Source organism: Fistularia commersonii, chromosome 35 (assembly GCF_037954325.1).
Source record: "Fistularia commersonii isolate RoL2024-O1a breed Wild chromosome 35, RoL_Fcom_v1.0, whole genome shotgun sequence".
NCBI classification, from domain to species: Eukaryota; Metazoa; Chordata; class Actinopteri; order Syngnathiformes; family Fistulariidae; genus Fistularia; species Fistularia commersonii.
The window spans coordinates 4,296,012-4,314,989 of NC_141318.1; the positions used below are offsets into that span (position 1 = coordinate 4,296,012).

The 18,978-nt window shown below is 46.3% G+C and overlaps 1 protein-coding gene and 1 long non-coding RNA gene across 2 annotated transcripts; both read left to right on the forward strand.

Annotated features, from left to right (window-relative positions):
• The first annotated feature begins 450 nt into the window (after positions 1-450).
• Positions 451-9,624, forward strand: LOC147213924 (uncharacterized). Its single transcript, XR_015104495.1, has 3 exons — positions 451-559; positions 1,312-1,403; positions 9,024-9,624. It is a non-coding gene; the product is annotated as an uncharacterized LOC147213924 (long non-coding RNA).
• A 4,567-nt stretch (positions 9,625-14,191) lies between these two features.
• taf5 (TAF5 RNA polymerase II, TATA box binding protein (TBP)-associated factor) lies at positions 14,192-18,978 on the forward strand. Its single transcript, XM_086142632.1, has 11 exons — positions 14,192-14,631; positions 15,222-15,450; positions 15,521-15,836; positions 16,343-16,506; positions 16,603-16,738; positions 17,030-17,150; positions 17,291-17,420; positions 17,497-17,661; positions 17,738-17,915; positions 18,216-18,393; positions 18,490-18,978. Exons 1-11 carry the CDS (start codon positions 14,220-14,222, stop codon positions 18,702-18,704), a joined length of 2,244 nt encoding a protein of 747 aa, XP_085998758.1. The 5' UTR covers positions 14,192-14,219; the 3' UTR covers positions 18,705-18,978.

Consider the following 18,978-nt stretch of genomic DNA (forward strand, 5'->3'; position numbering starts at 1 on the left):
GGAGGATACAGAGAATAGGGTTAGATGGAGAAGGTTGATTCGCAGTGGCGACCCCTGAAGGGAAAAGCCAGAAGGAAAAGAAGATTTTTTTTCTGCTAATGGCTGTCTACCAGGCCTTAAGAAACACATTGTTCCATTCTCATCAGCGTGGATTTACAATGAAAAATCCTTGACTTCTTGAATGCTTGGGACCGCAAAGCCACCAGGGACCCCAAAGCTGCATGTTCAGCCTTACCTGAGGAGATTTAAAACTAAAGTAAAACTACCTGTCTTTCTGTGCAACACATCTTGTAAATTAAGTCCATTATGTGCATTTATATATATATATATATATATATATATATATATATATATATGATACAAATAAAATAAGAATCTGGTGTTTTTCAGCGACTTCCGCCTACAGCCGCCATCGGAATGATTGACAGCTACCCTTCATTCCCGGAAGTGAGGATATTAATGGCTAACGACGTCGGGGCATCTAAAAGAAATGACAACGTCGGGGCAAGTAAATGGAAGCAGAAGAAAAAGGAGGAAGAAAAACGGTTGAAGAAGAAAGGTGTGCCGGTATTTTTCCTGATGGTTTGGCTGTATAATGCTGAGTTTTTAGCAAGTTTGCCATTCGTCCTGCTTGCCAGCTCAGCTAGCCTCGGCTACACGTAAGCTAGCTGACAAGGACTTGTATGCTCGTATAGCCAGCTGGAATGATTGCTTCATGAACGCTATCTAAAATAAAATAAAATAAAGATGTGAGATGTGAATGGACTGCGCTGACTCTCAGATATTTGCCACTCAACACTACCCTGGGAATACTTAGGAATAATTTATTAGGTTTCATGTGTATTTTATAGGTCTCTAATTAGAAGTGCGCAACTGCTGTATAATTACACTGGATATTTATTAAGTGACATATAAATATTGTTAATTATGTTGGCCAGTGGATTAATACTAACTCAACTGTTAGTTGCAGCCCTTGACTTTGCCACATTTCTTCGAGAATTGCTTTTTATGACACTAAATAAATAAATAAATAAATACATAAATAGGTGTGTGTGTGTGTAAAGACCAAATTCCAGCTTCAGTAGGTATGAGCTGTCCACTTTTAACTGCTCTGTGTAATATACACAGTATTCTGACTATGTCACATTTTGCTCATCACCCTGGAAATGTGTCAGCTTTGTAATTGGCTATGCTTTCTAGGGACTCTGTAAATTACAGCATTTAATATAAAACCATCACTGCCAATATGAAATAGGAATTTGTGCTTATGATCTATTTTGCCTGGTAACCTTAGGGGCATTGTCTTCCCAGGAGCAATTCTGAAGTATTTTGGAGCTCCAGCCATCAGTGACAGGATCGCCTCGCTTGTCTCGCCATAATGATCTGCAGCAATCATGAGATGGGTAAGAGCCTGAGAACTTTACTTTTTTTTCTTCCTTTGAAATATACAACATAAGTATTATTTTCATTGTTGGACTTCAACATAGATCCTGATTTATTGTATTCATTCATTCCAGACAAAAGTGGATGTTGATTTGTTTGTTAGCAATAACCAAACAAACGGTAACAGATCAGCAATGGTGCCAATGTAAGCATTATCATGACAAGTTTTGTTGTTGTTTTTATTGCTTGCACATTGATAGGGATGTTTACTCATTCCTTTTTTTTTTTTACTCAAAATAATTGTCTTGTTAATTTTATGTTGATCTTGAGCTGGGCCCACTTTTATTTATGTATTTATTGTTTCTGGTTGTGAAAATTTGAGACAACTTGAGTTATGTTTCTGATTGGAAAATTGAAAGTAAATGTTTTTTTTTTTTTAAAACACTCAGTGTCTCTTTTATTTATTGATGTAGAGGATTTTTGTTTTCCTTGAAGTTATAATTTCTTAATATACTGAAGTAGCTCAACTTCTAATGGTTAATTTTAATATCAGAGGTTACCATGACTAACCTGTTTCGTGCATACAGTGTAGTCGTTTGTTGCCTCTTTGTAGATCACCTAAAACGTTAGGAATCTCTCTATTGTACTTTCATAAGGGCCTCCACAAGGCAAGGAACGGCCTTAGCTTGACTCGCGTCCGACGTACCGTTTCAGCCCTGATTAGGAGTCTAACCAGCATCCATCCGTCGTGCACGCTGGATAAATGTTGACCTCGTGTGCTAATTGGTGCAGGGCCGAAGACATTGCTGTTCGCCATTGAGAGATTATGATCACTTCCCCCGAGAGGACTCATACAGTTATATGACTATATTAATAATGTCCCTTGCTAAAAACCAGCCGCTCTACATATTACCATCAACGCTGCAGTCCCAACAACAGCACCTTTGCGTTTGTCTTCTTAACCGTTTTCACACTCTGCTGCATTACTGCATGAGAAATGACCCTCTCCGTCGCTTCATTAGTTTTCCACTAAAGTGCAGCAGCAGGACACTCCCATCCACACACACACACAAAACGCCGCAGGCAGGAGGATTAAAGATTACCTGCCTCTGGTGGCCGAAGTATTGACAAATCTCACATGGCCCCCGCTCAAGATACAGTCTTCAAACATGTGGGGGGCAGCTGGAAGAGGGCTGAGGAGATGGAGGCTTTTTGAATGGGGGAGGTTTAGTCCAGCCCCCCTTCCCCCTTCATGTTTAAGCAATCTATCCCTCTTTGAGGAGGTGGAGAAACATTAGTGACATGCAGCTAATGAGATATAAATCTAGGACCCCCCGCACCCCCTAGCTCGAAGTCTCAAACTGATTGGTATTCTGCATGTTCACACGTCCATGGGAACATTTGTGTCAGCCGCCGTGGAACCCCCTTCTTTGTTTACACTGGCATTCTCCACATTGTCATAGTGGAAGATGAACGGACGACCTCGGTTTCATCTGCTGAAAATGAAGCGCTCCTGTTCCGCTTGGCGGTTCAGATGCAGTGCACGTGCCAGTTTCTCATATGTGAGATACTCATTTGGTCTCCAGCTCCTGCACATTTATTAAGTCACGGAAGATTAGGAAGCTAAAATTGCGCCAGAGGTCACCTGGGAACGATGGCACCGGTGACAAAGTGTAATAACAAATCAGCTCATCGTGAAAAGACCTGGGTGATGTGGGTGGGATGGGAGGGTGCACGTCCAGGATCAGTCTATGCATAAATATAACTGCTAATTGATGAATGCCAACACTTTTGACTTTTGATCATCAATAAATCATTTGGGGATGGATCACAAGAGAATTTCCTGGACTTTAGAGGCCAGATTCTATGCTAAGCTAAGCTGAGGTGGCCACAAGTGGTTGGTAGGATGGTTGAGCAGTGTAATGAGCAGCCTGGTTAGCATTTGCAGGCATTGCCTAGCTGTATTTCATTAAATTGACTTTTTCTGTTGCTGCTTGTAAACAGCCATCATGGATCATGAAATGCCACTCCAGCTGACACTCCCGCCTCAGATCTGGGAGTTCCTTAGTTTCCCTTACCAGACGAACTTACCATTTAGCACAAACACGATAGCGGTGCGTGATATTTTCCTAACTTTCGATGACTTTCCCCACTGTGTCAAAACTAACATTTTTAATTTTGAACTCCAGGCAAAATGCATTAGACCCAGTTCTGTAATTCTCCCCATTTCTGAAGGTGCCTGTCGTTAATACCTGACAAAACATTAAAATTAGGCTTTGAACTCGAACCGCTTGGGCGGACGATGTTGTGGTAAGAGAAGTGACCACTCCAGCGGCAGCCCTAAAGAAACGCAATTAACATTTTTGATGGTCCTGCTGCCGAGCGTTTTCCGCGGCAATGAGTCATTCAGCTGCCGGTTGCAAGCCAGCCCAGTGCGATTACAAGACATAAGTCAGCGTCACAAGGCGGGGAGGAGACACTTTATGGTGTCGTGTTTGTGTCTGCAGAGCTGCCTCCTGTAAGGGTCTGCCAGCTGCAGTTAACACAGCAATCTGGGGGTCTAAATTAAGCAGAGACGGGTTTGGATGCACCCTAACGCCATCTTTCATTAATCAGCTGTCATCGTTGATCAAGGATGCTGTGTTGCGAAGGGCAGGGCAGCGGAGGGAGAAAGAAGAGAAAAAAAAAAAAGAAAAACAATTCCTTAAGACAGACGTTGCGAATAAAGTCGTCTATCTTTATGTGCTGGTGGAGGCACAGTCATGAAAAAGTACAGTATTCTTGACATACTTTGAATAAGCAAAGTAAAATGTCCTGTTTTTATCTGTTTTGTATGATGTCACAGCCTAGGCTACATCTCCTTGAAACCATCAGTATATTTTTAAATGAAAATCACGACAATGTGCACCCACTGGATGCCCGAAGCTATTTCTGTGTGCCGGCAAGCCGGGTGTCACTTTTCTCTACCGCACGATATCAATATGGCAAATACGTGCAAACCCAAGATGTCCCGTCTCCAGGGCTTTGGTATATATGTGTGTTTGCCTATTCCTCCTCCTCCTCCACTCCTCCTCATCTCCTCCCCTCCCATTACCCAAAGTGCTGACTGTAGACATTCCCCGCCTGCTGGCCGTCTGCCCAGGGGCTGATATACCGTGTCAACGTACACCCTTAAACAGCTATTGATTGGATTTGAAACACCAAAAGCACCCTCCTGGTCCCGCCTTGACCGTAATTAAAAATGTCATCTGATTTTCGGCCGGTGGGACTGAAACCAAACACTCAATTAGGCAACATTTGGCTTTGTGTTGATGGAATATTTACCTCCCAGGACCGAGTGGCTGCCCAGCAAACCAAAGCTCCCATGTCTGTGGATGTGCAGGGTTTGTTTAGCAGCTATTAATTAAAAGACAGTTGTAAGGGTGTATCTGTCTGTGAGCTGTGTGTTTGGACAGATTACCTACCAGTCCAGATCAGATATTGAAAGGCTCAGAGTAAGTTTTGTTGTTATCATGGCAACGGCAAGCTATATTTGTGCCCTTTCATGTCTAATTTTATCTTGCTAATTCTTGAGCAGTGTCCAGCTAAGCATCCTGTAGTATTTATTCATATAGGTTTTTTATTTTTCACGTCATTCTGTATTTGTTCACTTTTTTAATGGGCTTTTTTCTGCACATTGTTACATAGCATTGTAGCAAAACGTTTTACGACGACGCACAAATTTGCTGATAATTGGCCATATTTACGGTACATATAGAAGAATATGTAATAACTTAAACCCGACAGGCAACCAGTACTTTTTAAAATAGTTGTTGAGACATTTGAAAACATAGACATTGGAAGAGTAGCCATTTTTTTGTTTCTGCACTTGTTCTTACGGTGCCCTCGTCCTGGTCTGGCCGCGCAGGGATGCTAGCTGAGATTCAGCCGCTTCTTCGCGTCCAGAGCGTCCATTCATTATTTAACACCGAATAATTAGCCGCCACCTCCAGCTGCACCTCGATCACGCTGCGTGTCCGCTGAATCGATCAGCGCCGCAGACCCGCGACCTCCCCCTGCCGGTGGGCCGCCGCATTGCTGCTGGGGTGACTCCAATGACATCATTTTTTTTCCTAAAGGGAATGGACCAAGGCTCACATCACGTCACAACATAAAAGTTAGCCTTTGTGTTCACAAAGAAAAACAGCAATGAAGTTGATGTTGCACCAGAGGGCTCACACACACCCACGCACATACGCATAATTAATTCCATTGATTAGCAAGCCTCTTTTTGACTTGTAAATAAGCAAATAATTGCTTTTAGCCCTGTACACTTGTGTTCCATTTTCTCTGTCGCTGATTTTTTGACCCCTCTCCTCACATCACAATTACACTAGGTCTGTTTATACGATAGCTTGATAATCTGAGACCACTTTACCTTTGTTTCAAAAGGGCGTCACTACCGAGACTATATTTCAGTGTCGACGCAAAAAGCCAGGGTAGCCCTAGACTGATGAGAACCCCGCTGTACCCACACACCAGTCGATAAGCGCAGCTAAAAATAAAAATAAAAATGAAGTAAGCCCCCCAATATATATTCCTCTTCATCCTCTGCAGAGGTTGACTTTTCCAGCATGGGGGAGTGGGATTATGGCCGGGGTCTGAGAACCAAAGCCTTTTCCAGGACATTCATCCACTCAGCAGTGGACCGGGTTCTGCTGGTGGTTTTTGCCGTGAAATTTGCAGATCTGATGGATGCCTTGTGCTGCCACACGTCCATCTGGCATTGTGTTTGTGCAGGTCCCTCCGTCTCCAAGGACGTTCCCATCACTCCGTCCACCCTCCCCTCCTGTGACATTAACTGGGTCTAACAAAGGAAAACCTGCGCACACACACACACACACACACACATACACACACACACTAACTCATCCATTGGTAAACAAAGACTACTGCTCTTCTGTGGAATCAAAATCTACCATCCACTGCCTCCATATCTTCACTTCCCTGGATATTTTTTATTTTCTACTGACGGAAGTGCAAGATCCAAAAAATTAAACCACACAAACGGCAAGCAGTGCATCCTCTCCGACAATCCAGCTGATGACCTACAATGACAATATCCTCTGAGCACTTAAGCCCACAAAGAATATCAGGATTTGATTTAGGTACCCTTTGGCAGATCCCAGGAATTACTCTAAGCTGTGTGTGTGTATATGAGCGCATACGTGTGTGTTTTTGTGTGTGTGTGTGTGTAAGTAAGAGATCTTTATCAGCTTTACTATTGTCCTAGATGCCCTGTCGGAGGGCTCCTGCCTATGTGATACGTATCAGGTGGGACGAGTTAAATATCCTCCAGTAAATTATTATATCACCTTGGCCATAGAATATGAAATAATTTTTTTTAATCAGGTCTATTCCTAAACCTTACCCCTAGAGCTGATTTACACGCTCACTTCAAATGCACGCGTAAATCTTACGCGGTTTTGTGTCTCCGAATGGTGAATGTAATTATGGATTTAGGATTTTCTAAAGCTTTAAGTACCAGGGATTTGACCTTTTGCAAATTGCAGGCCACACCTTATCTTCATTATCTGTCATTGTGTGTGTGTGTGTGTGTGTGCGTGCATTTACTTTGTATTCTCGCCCTCACGTTGGCGGGCATCTGTTGGGGCTCCATGTGGCGGGGGGGTTTCGCTTCCCTTTTGGGAACAGCAGGTCCTCCTGAATTTAATGTTAGGTTGTAGGATAAAGGCGAAGAGGGTCAGCGGGGATACAGCATGTTTGTGATCGGGAAGTCATTTTGTGGGTTATTATTGGATTAAATCTCCAGTCTGCGTTTGTTAGGCGCCATGATACAAAAAAAGACATCTTCCTCTCTCTTTCTTTCTTTGTTTAGGTGTGTGTGTGTGTGTGTGTGTGTGTGTGTAATCTTCAGACATGCCCACTGAACCGTGCACAAGGGTAATATGGAAGGCGAGCTATCTCAAGAGCTGTTTGCAATTGGGGGAACAAAGGACACTCACGCAGTGAGATGTCTCTTGTGCTAAGTAGAAAGCCTCATTGTGGGTGACAAGGAATTATAGTAAATAAAATGTTTTGGAAATAATGAGCTCAGTCAAAACTGCTTAAGTATTTACTGATAGTTCTAGTTAATGAGTGTTTGAGGACATTGTATTGCGCTGAGCTGCCGTCTCCTTGGTCTTAGCCTGAGTGTGCATTATTTAGAGTGATGAAGAAACTGTTCTGAAGACCCTGTGGCAGTGCTGGTTCTGCAGGTTTGGGGGGGGGGGGGGGGGGGCACCGGCCTTGCTCACTTTTTCCTGGGAGAGAAAAGCAAGGAAATGGAAATGCAGTCTTTTATGCATTCATTTATTCATTCATCCCCTGCACCGCTTATCGTGCCTACAGGGTCGACAGGAGCCAATCCCCTGCTGTCGTCGGTCAAGAAGCGGCGTTTAACCTGGACCGATCACCTGTCAATCACAAGGAAACGTCCAACCATTCACCCTCCCAGCGTGCATAATACAGTTAAACTGAGAATTATTTTTCAATCTAAATCCGTTTGGTTTTTGTGCACTAATTGTTTCATGTGGATTGATTCCATGCACTTTCCGCACTCACCGGGGACACTTTGGCATTTGTTGGCTTGGTGGTGATTTTGGACCAATTACTCACTGTGTGATGAGCCGGAACAACTACCTGGGATGCGGCGGTTCGCTGGTCAGCACCATGGCAACTGACTGGCTGAGTCACAGTCTTACCCCGCGTACCCCTCTGTAGTCTCCGTGCAACAGCTGCCTTTCCTGGCTATTCCTGTCGTAGCTGTTAGAGTAAAACCGGCCACCAGTGAGTTGACGTGCTGACTTGCGATTTTAGAGCCCGGCCCCGATCCAGCTGAGATGGAGCGCTTTATAAATACTAGATAGGACTCTAAAGTGGGTTCATCTTTGGGTGATCTCAGGACAAAAACCCCACTTTTTTTCCCCCTTCACCCCAATCCCTCTGCAAACCCTTGCCAGTTATGGCTGCAACCCCATAAGACATCGGAGATGATAAAAGTTTGCAGGTTTAGTTGAACGGTCCTCCGTTGGAACCGTGCAATCCTCGGGTTGTTGACAGTTGAGCCTCCCCACCCATTGATCAACTCGGCATTTACGTCCTGGCCGTCTTTGTAGTCGATGCACCCTTGCGAGGATTGAGGCCGGCCGACAGTCCGGAAACCCTCTCCTGTCATCCGCACGCCATTCTCAACATACGGCATTTTCAGTTTGAATTATAACTTCACTGCTTTGTGTACAAATCTTTAACGAATGCGAGGGGGTGAAAGGCATTGAGCTACCCAGGTGGGGTGCACAGGGTTCAAGAGAAAGATGAAATTAGGGATTTGCTTTAAATTGGGGAATTTGTTTTAGGCTTGTCACGCAAGTGCTTGAGCCAAAGAGCACAACATTTATTTAAAAAAAAAAAAACACGCTGAAGTATGATGATGTTATTTTTTTAGATATTCAGTGGTGACACCGAGAGGTATAATTCGCATCGGACCCCGACTTTAAGTTGTAGCCCCTTTTCCTTTGCCTTTAGAACCTCTTTCACAATCTCTCTGGGGTGGTTAAAAACTCCAGAAGGGTTAATGCATTTTTGTTTTTGTTATTTCGCAGGTAAAGTTCAAAGTCGGCCCTTCCATCACAAACACCCCAATCTGATGGCTTCAGTGTGATTTACTGTAAGAACATCTGGAACATCTCTTGTTTTGCTGCCGCCAACCTCATGCCAACAGAACCGAGAGAACTGTGTGCAGGATCCGCCGCTCCAGTCGGGTCAGTGTTGAATAATGCAGACTCCCCGCATTTCATCCCTGGAACCCAAGCTGCCTTGGCGCCCATTATTCCGCTCGGCCGAGCAGACGGCTAAAACGCTCTTCCACGCACGCACATACGCATAGCGCTGCGTTCGGACTCCACCGAGACACGGGTTAAGCTAAAACGCAAATAAATTCCAGATCGTCGCGTCGCCGAGGTGTCGACTTTGCGAGAGCAAGTCAAAATTGTACCCAAGGCAGATTATCAGGTCATCGAAAAAATGTCTCCTTCTTCCTTCCGCTTGGCTTTAGAAGAGATCATTTTTATCAGTCTCTTCTCATTCGCACCCTCCCCGTCGCCAGCCTCTCACCTTCCCCTTCCCTGCCAATCAAAGCCTTCGGTGAGGTAATACTGTGACTCCGAGGCGCCCTCCTCTTCATCTTGCTCCTCGTGCGCCGCCCTTCCCCCTCCGTCCCCTGACCGCCTCGGACGAAGCCTTCCACCTCCACCTTGCGCCCCCCCGTGCCCCATCATCTTTCCCTCTTCCCTTTCTCCTATCCTACAGGGCATTTTCCACCTCTTCTGAGTCGCACCTCATGAATTATTTACTCGTGCATCGCAGGGGGGGGATTTTTTTTTTTTTCTTCATGTTTTCTCACTGTTCTCCGCTCAGTGAGAGAGAAAGAAGAAAGGCGGTAACGTGCAAACACCTCAAACTCTTGTCTCCTCTAAACATGTCCTTTCCGTCATCCCTGGCATGAAGAAGAACCCCTAACACGAAGTGGAGGACTTCAGTAGATAAAGGTGATGAGCCGCGGAGGTGAACAAGCGCAGCTACCATTTCGTCTTTCAGACAATTTAATGGGAGGATTAATAAATCATTGCAGCTCGGGCAATGAAATATATATAGAAAATATCCCTCAAAAGATGACATCATCCGGGGAGGATGGAAAATAGACCTTGGCTTGCTGTCTTGAGGCATGCGTATCTTCATCCTCAGGATCAAGAGAAAAGCCCCCCCACCTCCCACCCTACCGTGCTTGCGGTGGAAATAAAACACAAGGGAAAGTGACTGGTTCAGTGCCACGCCCCAACTTTGCGCTCCCCGAACTCCATCTCTGTTCCTCTCTGCTGCCTCACACATTTTTCTGCGACAGCACCACTGAAATGCAGCGCGCGTCCCGTCTCATCAGAAAGCCTCTGACTTGTATGTCTGCATAACAACATGAGAGGGGACGTCCATGCTGTTAGTCGTCCCTCAGTGCTCATTAGCCGTGTGAACGGCGCCTTTTAATAAAAGGTATGGCGCCGCGAGGCGTTGAAAAAAAAACAAAGGTTTAGGGAACACTCAGAGGACTGTAAGTGTTGATGTGACAGCACAGCCCAGCAACTGAACAATATGCAGAGATGTACAGAACCTGCAGAAATTGCAGCTCTGAGTTAGCCCCCCCCAAAGTGCCTCTGCTGAGGGGGTGCCACACCCTGCTGCCTCCTGACAGAGGGAGAGAAAGCGAGGAGCGGAGGATGCGCATAGGTGTGTGCCCTGTCCTCGACGAAGCTGAGGACCCGAGAGCAAAGTCATGACTGGGGGTGTGAAAAGATGCGGCTGACGGCGCCCCCTCCCCTCCTTCCCCGACCTCTCGCTCCCCACTCCCGCCCTCCTTTATTCCTTCCTGAAACATCCAGGCGGGATGGATTGGGAGGGAACTGCAAACATGCTGCACTCGTTCTCCGGGGTATTTGAGAGAGAAGAAGGGTGGAGCTAAAAATGAGCATCCCAACTAAAAACCATCACTTCCCTTAAACAAGAAAGGCAGAAAAAAGATTATTCTCAAGATTAATCACCAAAAATGCACTGGAGTCTGATTCACTGTCAGCCATTCCCCTTTTCATTTTGCTATTTCTAGCACCAGTTTATCCCACATGTAGTGCCTTGAATGTGATAGATAGTTTACGATGAAACAAATGAATCAATCCTTCTGGCCCCCCCTAACAAAAATCAGTCCTGTGGCTCGCTGTGGCACAACAGCTCCACCTACTCAAAATCAATTTCAACAGCGGCCACTCGGCCAGAGGCTGCTGTCCGCTAGTCTCTCTGCCATTTCAAAATAAAAGAAGTTGCAAGGCGGTGACTCAATACGGTGTAATTCAAAGGAGGGGGTTTCTTTTCCGGTGATGCAGATATTTTTAAGGGTGGGCTGGGTTGAGGGGAAACTCAGATCTTTAAATAGCTCTCGCACCCACGACACGTGTCTCGACGTTTTCCCCCCCCGCAAAAGAAGCCGGGACGGAGAAAACACAGCTATTTCTGCCAGCCTCCGTGCAGAATTGGAATCAGTGTGTAAGTGATGTGTGGTGGGCAGGCGTACGTGTGTGCGTCCTCCCCATCTTGACGGGCTACCGCGCACCGAGCCTGCACAAATGACCACGCCCTGAGCTGGTGGATGCTAACGTGTGTGTGTGTGTGTGTGTGTGTGCCACCCCCCCTTCTCACACACACACCCACCTAGCAACCAACCCCCATCATGTCTCCACACAGAGGAAAGCCGCCGCAATGTTATACAACGCCCTTCTGCTTGTGCGGCGAAACCCCTCTTTTGTCCCACAGTGTGCACGTGAAGCTGGTGAAGTCTGACTTGCACGAGCTACAAGGGACCAGGATCACCTCTAGTAACACTGAATAGTCTTTATGTAGACTTATTATTAGGTTATTATTAACATTTTTCTTTTGTCAGTGCAGAGAAGTTCTACAAGAATATATATCCTGTTTGTTGGAGCTTGCTTGATTAAACCGAGGCCTCCCATAGAATGCAGTTACAAAACAAGAGAAGTTCTAATAAATGAAAAGCATAAAAATGTGCAAAGCGAATCTACAGAATCTGGGGCAACCCCGTGTTTGTGGTTCTTCTTCCGTATTGACATCTAATAAGTTCTGATGTTCTTCTGACCGCTTCCCTGGAATGAAAATTGATGCTGTGCGAACGGCAAAACCTGCCTGCTCAGCACCATAGGTGTGTCTCCGCAAAGTTCAGAGGGAGGGGAAAAAAACACAAGGTGTGTTACTGTATAAGCAGAAATGCAGCCGCGGTGCTGATGCGTGCGCGGACAGCTTTATCTTGTTCTTATAGATAAATATGCAAATTCATAACGTGCACGGATAAAATTCTGGAGTTTGACGGCACGCTGCAGGGTAAGACGAAAACAGACCGGAGCGATGCATTTCAATAAAAAAATGAAAATAAAGAATTGCTTAGTGAAACTATGGGTTCATTTGTCAGCATACTTGCATTTTTCTTTGCAGTTGATGGACATCAGCAACACAGAAGGTCATTGTTCGATAGGGAGGTGGTTGTGTGTGACCTCACTGCCACCTGCCGGTGCAAAAAGGTACTTACGGGAAAAAAAACATCCAGTTGTAGAAATGTAGTTTATCAGTATCAATGTACTGATAGTGATTGAAAAAGCTTTTTTTTTTTTAATTCTTTGTATACATGACACATCACAATATTTTCAATTGTGATGTTTCATGGAAAATCCCTTCAAAAGCTTTTGCAACACCTGCAGAGCCTCCTGGTTTGCAGATCCTCCAAAACTCAAGATTGCCATTTCTATCGTCCGCTATTTGCCAGGATGGGAAACGATTGTACCCTGAGAAGTTGGAGCTGTAAGGGATGGTCTGCATATGCTGATTTTCACCCAAGCGGCGTTCATGCATTTGGCTTCTCAAGGGTCTACTGCAACCATAACCATCACATGCACCATTTGGAAGTGAAATTATCAAAATAGAAGTAAACAAGGATATGAAAGTATTGCACAAAGGGTTATAAAGTGCTTCTAACTTCCCCTGTTTGCCAGCAACCCCCTCAGACGACCCCTTCCCAAGGGCAGAGGGGTGAAGTTTCCCTTTCACAGGAGTGATGTGTTTTGACAATTTTGTGCCCAAATCTCTTCAGAGGTCCCAGGCTGCATGTATGTGCCCTTCACATCCTACCGTCCTGCTCGGGGTATAGTGATTCGGTGGAGTTTGATTCCACCCTTGTCAGCTATGACGCTGAATAGGACTTCCTCCCCGTAGGGTGTCTCCTTGCTGTCATCTATAAATGTGGCAGTGGAGTTTGAAACCTTGGTCTCTGTGCAGTTTTATCAGTTTTGATTCTAACCAGACTTTTGATAAAAACTACTGAATCCATGCGTGACATAGAGCTTTCCTCACCACAGACATGGATAATTTGGTGTTACTCGCACAGCAGGCGGTGTAGCTGAAGGCGGCTTGGGCATCATCTCTGTGTGGTTTGAATATGTATGGGATCACCACTGCCAGCTGGAGAGCGGAGAAATGCCAAGCAGTCTGGCTGCCTCTGGCTGTGTGGGTTGATCAGCATGTGCGAGGTGTGAGGAGCAAAGGTGTGGGTGCGAGTGTGGATGGAGGGCATATCAAGGTTACCACTGGTGATGGGGGGGAAGGGTGGAATTGCGGATTTGCAGAGCGGTATTCTTAGGGGCCAGGTTATTCAGTGGGGTCGTGCAGTGAGAAGGGGTTTGGCAGAGACATCTAAACCGTCCTCTGCAAACAAAGCATGGCAGTGGCCCACGTTTTAATTTACTGATGAAAACAATGAACATAGTCTCCTATACTGCCATGGAAGCACTGGGCACCATGAGCTGTCTTAGTGACTACTTAAAAATAATAAACAACTAGTTTGAAGGAGAGGGGGAGCTTTGTTGCCTTTGTGGAGCTGTTTTTAACGAATGCTACGTCTGCTTTGAAAATGTTTCTCTGATGAAGTGAAGTATTTTTCCTTGCTTAAATACTTGAAAAGATTCATGGCTAAAGTTGTCCTTGTGTTAAATGCAAATTATGTAAATCACAGTTAAGATGCCTGTGTGACCTGTTGGTTTCCTCCGGTTTAATGGTCCCTTCTGTTTAAAATGAGCTCACCGTGGGGGCGTAGCTTCCGGGTCATGTGACATCAGTAAGCGCCAATCATCTGGCCCGATTTTGCGCAAATTGCGTTTTTGTCGCTCTACTCCGCGCATGCGCATTTCATTTCAAAAATGGCGGCCGCACAGGGCGACATGGCCGACGCGGTCGACGTAAAAGATATTAAAAAGGAACCGCCGACCGAGGGCTTCGCAAACAACAGCGCCGGCGATGGGAGAGCCCTGTCCGCGTCCCCCGGGGCTGGCGCCTCGGGCGAAACTAACAAAACCGCGGCTGGGACGTCGGAGGAGCAGCAGACGTTGCTGGCGGTTCTGCAGTTCCTCCGAAAGAACAAGTTGACGGAGTCCGTCGAGATTCTCCGACGCGAAGCGGGTCTACCGGAGGATTCTCTGGACACGGGCGACGGGGATTCCTCCGGGGCCGGACCGGGAGGCGCCGCGGGGAACTCGGACGGCGGAGGCGGGGACACAAACTCGCTCCTGAGCCGGGTCTCAGCCTCCGCCGGAGCCCAGGCGCAGGTCAAAGGTCAGTTCCCCTGCTTAAAGACGCACCCGGCGGTTGCCTGCTAAAACACTGCGACCGACTGCTGACCGGAAGTATTTAACGCAACAATAACGTCACATTTTCGACAAGAGAATAATAATAATAATATAAATGTAATCTCTAAAATCATCGCTAACTGCTTATAGTAACATGCTAAATTAACAGGTGTTAAGTGTATGTATTCTAATGCGCAACATTTTTTATTAAGTTAACTTTTTCCTATGACTTTTTTTCCTAATTTTTAAACAAGACATCTTGAAAAACGCTTTCTTGGTTCTTAACATATGCATAGAACGCATTTCCTCACAGGAATTAATGAAGGATAAATTGTTATCACAATTAACTTTAGTTTAGTTCGGAAGCAGTATCGTTTTATTTGAGAGAGATGATGAGATGAGAACAACTTTATTTTCCCGAAGGAAATTGTTGTAAGGTGTTAGCATTAGTTTGTTGCTAAATTGCCTCATTGCAAAAAACTTTTGTTTTGTAACCAAAGGTGGGTTCAACAAGTACAGAAGTGTTTTGACCGGTTTTTCACCCTTTGGCTGAACAATAATGGTAATTCTCTGCAGCCCCCGTGGACGACCAGCCAGATGTGAGCGTGGTTCTGTCAGCCTACAGCCAGCAGGGTGACCCAGCTCTGTACGAGGTTTACTACAGGGACTTAAAAAAGTTCATCGAAGCCGTCCTGGACTGTCACAGGGCCGAACTGTCCCAGGTGTTCTACCCACTGTTTGTCCACATGTACCTGGAACTGGTGTACAACAACCATGAAAATGAGGCCAAGGCGTTCTTTGAGAGGTGAGCCCTTTACATCCCGGCTTTTTCTTAAAGTTTTTGGTGATTTATGTTCTTATTCTTCCCACTTCAGGTTCAGCGGGGATCAGGAAAACTACTACAAGGATGACCTGCAGGTCCTGTCCAGCCTGACAAAGAAGGAGCACATGAGAGGCAATGAGACCCTTCTGGACTTCCGCACCAGCAAGTTTGTCCTGCGGATCTCCCGCGACTCCTACCAGCTCCTGAAGAGGCACCTGCAGGAGCGCCAGAACAACCAGATCTGGAATATCATCCAGGAGCATCTTTACATCGACATTTTTGACGGCATGCCGCGCAGCAAAGGGCAGATTGACGCCATGTCGGGCAGCCTGGCCGGTGAGGCCAAGAGAGAGGCCAACAAAGCCAAGGTCAGCATAACCCCTCCTCGCTCACAGCATGATAAACCATTGATATGTTGAAAAAAACCACACCAAAAGCATGAAAACAAACTCAATATCTTAGCCCTTTATTTCTTCTTGTGCTTTCGAGTACCAGGAAACAACCTTCATCATGTCTTCAGTTACTTTTTAAATACATTTCCCAATGATACTCTTTTTAGGAACTTTATTGTTATTTAAGTGGTTCACGTATATTCATGTACTTCAGACTTTTTCACATAAACGCACCCTGCTTGAAGCTGTGCCTTAAACATGCAAAACAGAGAAAACCCGAGTCGGTCAAGACGTAATTTACTATTCAGATCCATCGTTGTCATGTTTTTGGATCGCGCTCAGTGCAACAACACCCTTGAATCAGACTTGTTATTTTGTTATGTGGCATTAGCTGTTAGCACCTGCTCCTGAACAAATCCTCACAAGAAGTCTCTTCTGAGAAATTGCACACACACGTGCGTACTCTTCCCTTACTGCCATAGGTCTACCATGGGCTGCTGAAAGAGCCGGAGATTGAGCTGCCGCTCGATGACGAGGACGAGGAGGCGGAGAACGAAGAGGGCAAGCCCAAGAAGAAGAAACCCAAGAAGGACAGCACAAGCTCGAAGAACAAGAAACAGGATCCCAACGCGCCGTCACAGAACAGGTGCGGCCCACGGCCCACATTCCACCTGCAGAACATTGTTTTTAATTTATTCAATGACTGACGGTGGGGCGGGGGGTTGACGCGTTTCTCACTCAGGATCCCCCTCCCGGAACTGAAGGACTCAGATAAGCTGGACAAGATCATGTACATGAAAGAGGCCACCAAGAGGATCCGACTCGGTCCAGAGAACCTCCCCTCCATCTGCTTCTACTCCTTCCTCAACGCGTACCAGGTATGGCGCCGCGGCTGCAGCTTCTACATCACTATCTGAATCCCGCCGTTGGGAGTTGGGGACGTTTTTACATTTTTCAAATGTATAATGGATGTATAGGATGCCCTACTTTTCTCACATTGGCAGTTATGTGTGCACTCGCACACATATCGAGGCCACAAAGAAATCTCTTGATTTTTGTTTGGACAGATCCCAGCTGTTTATATAGCTGTTCTGCTAATTTTTGCCAGTCATCGTCTTTTCAGGGATCAGAGAATCACCAAGCATGACCTCTGAACTCTCCGCCTGCAGGGTCTGACCGCTGTGGACCTGACCGACGACTCCAGCCTGATCGCGGGGGGCTTCGCCGACTCCACGGTGCGCGTGTGGAGCGTCACACCCAAGAAACTCCGCAAAGTCAAGTCTGCAGCAGGTACACCCCCTTTGCGCCTTTAAAAAAAGGCCTGGCCATTTTGACGACGAAGGGTCGTTGACACAAAGATGGCGGTGGCTTTCGTATCCACCTCCTTCCAGTTATGCTCGAGTAATAAACGTCGTACTATTCCTCCCCAGACCTCAATCTCATCGACAAAGAGTCGGACGACGTGCTGGAGAGAATCATGGATGAGAAGACGGCCAGCGAGTCCAAGATCCTCTACGGGCACAGCGGCCCTGTGTACGGCATCAGCTTCAGCCCCGACAGGTAACCGAGCCCCCACTCCTCCCATCACTATTTAACATATTATAGCTGCTGGCTAATGTGTCGGTGCACTTTTTAGAAACTATCTGCTGTCCAGTTCTGAGGACGGCACGGTGAGGCTGTGGAGCCTGCAGACATTCACCTGTTTGGTGGGCTACAAGGGACACAACTACCCCGTGTGGGACACCCAGTTCTCCCCCCACGGGCACTACTTTATCTCCGGGGGACACGACAGAGTGGCCCGGTAAGAAAGCGGCGGTGGCGGGAGATTGACATGCTCCAGAGCTTTCGCTGACCCACATCCGGCCTTCTCCCAACAGTCTGTGGGCGACAGATCACTACCAGCCCCTACGGATGTTTGCCGGCCACCTCGCCGACATCACATGCACCCGCTTCCACCCCAATTCCAATTATGTGGCCACAGGCTCCTCCGACCGCACCATCCGCCTGTGGGACGTCCTCACCGGGAACTGCGTCCGCATCTTCACGGGTCACAAGGTCAAGACAGTTAAAAGGGCGAAACCCTCACGCGTTTTTACACTTATAACACAAAGAAACAACTTACTTTAAAACTAGCTAAATGAAATACAAGAGGAAACTCTGAGAGCAGCACATGTATTCAAACTTGCTAAAATTGTGCTTAGTTATCTGTTAAAAAAAAAAAGTCAACCTTGGCTGTGTCTAATTAAGAAAAGATATCTCGCATTAACTTCTGAAGTTGATGGGCTGGATCAACTGGAAATCTTGATTCCATAATCTGAACAAGCTGTGGGTGTGACTTTTCATTTCCTCTCCCAGGGTCCAATCCACGCGCTGAGCTTCACTCCGAACGGGAGGTTCCTTGCCTCGGGGGCCACCGACGGCAGGGTTCTCCTCTGGGACATCGGTCACGGACTCATGGTCGGGGAGCTCAAGGGCCACACAGACACCATCTACTCGCTCAGGTTCAGCCGAGAGGGAGAGATTCTGGCCTCAGGTTGGTGTTTTGATTGTGAAATAATGAACATACACCAGAATCGGTTTCCATTTTTTTTTGTTTTTTGTTACAAACCGATTTTGTTTTGTTTCCCAGGGTCCATGGATAACACGGTTCGTCTATGGGACGCAATGAAAGCATTTGACGATTTAGAGACCGACGATTTCACCGCAGCTACGGGACACATCCATTTACAAGACAACTCTCAGGAGCTGCTGCTCGGCACCTACCTGACCAAATCCACACCTGTCATCCACCTTCACTTCACCCGTAGGAACCTGCTGCTGGCTGCCGGGGCCTACAATCCTTAAGATATGACTGCACCAGGGGGCAAAAATCAATAGAAGCCTGAACGTGTGTGGGGAAAAATACGAGAATGATCATTAGCTGTGAACGAATATTACATTATTAAACTCCTACCCCGGCCCTCACAGACGCCCCTCTCCTGAGTAAAGTGCCATTGATGATTTGGACCATTTTAGAAGAAACAAAAATCCCTGACATGGTCAACACTTGGCTGAAATGTCTGTATCATAGCAGTTTTTATACTGATGTACACTGTAAATAAAAAAAAAAGTTTTTCTA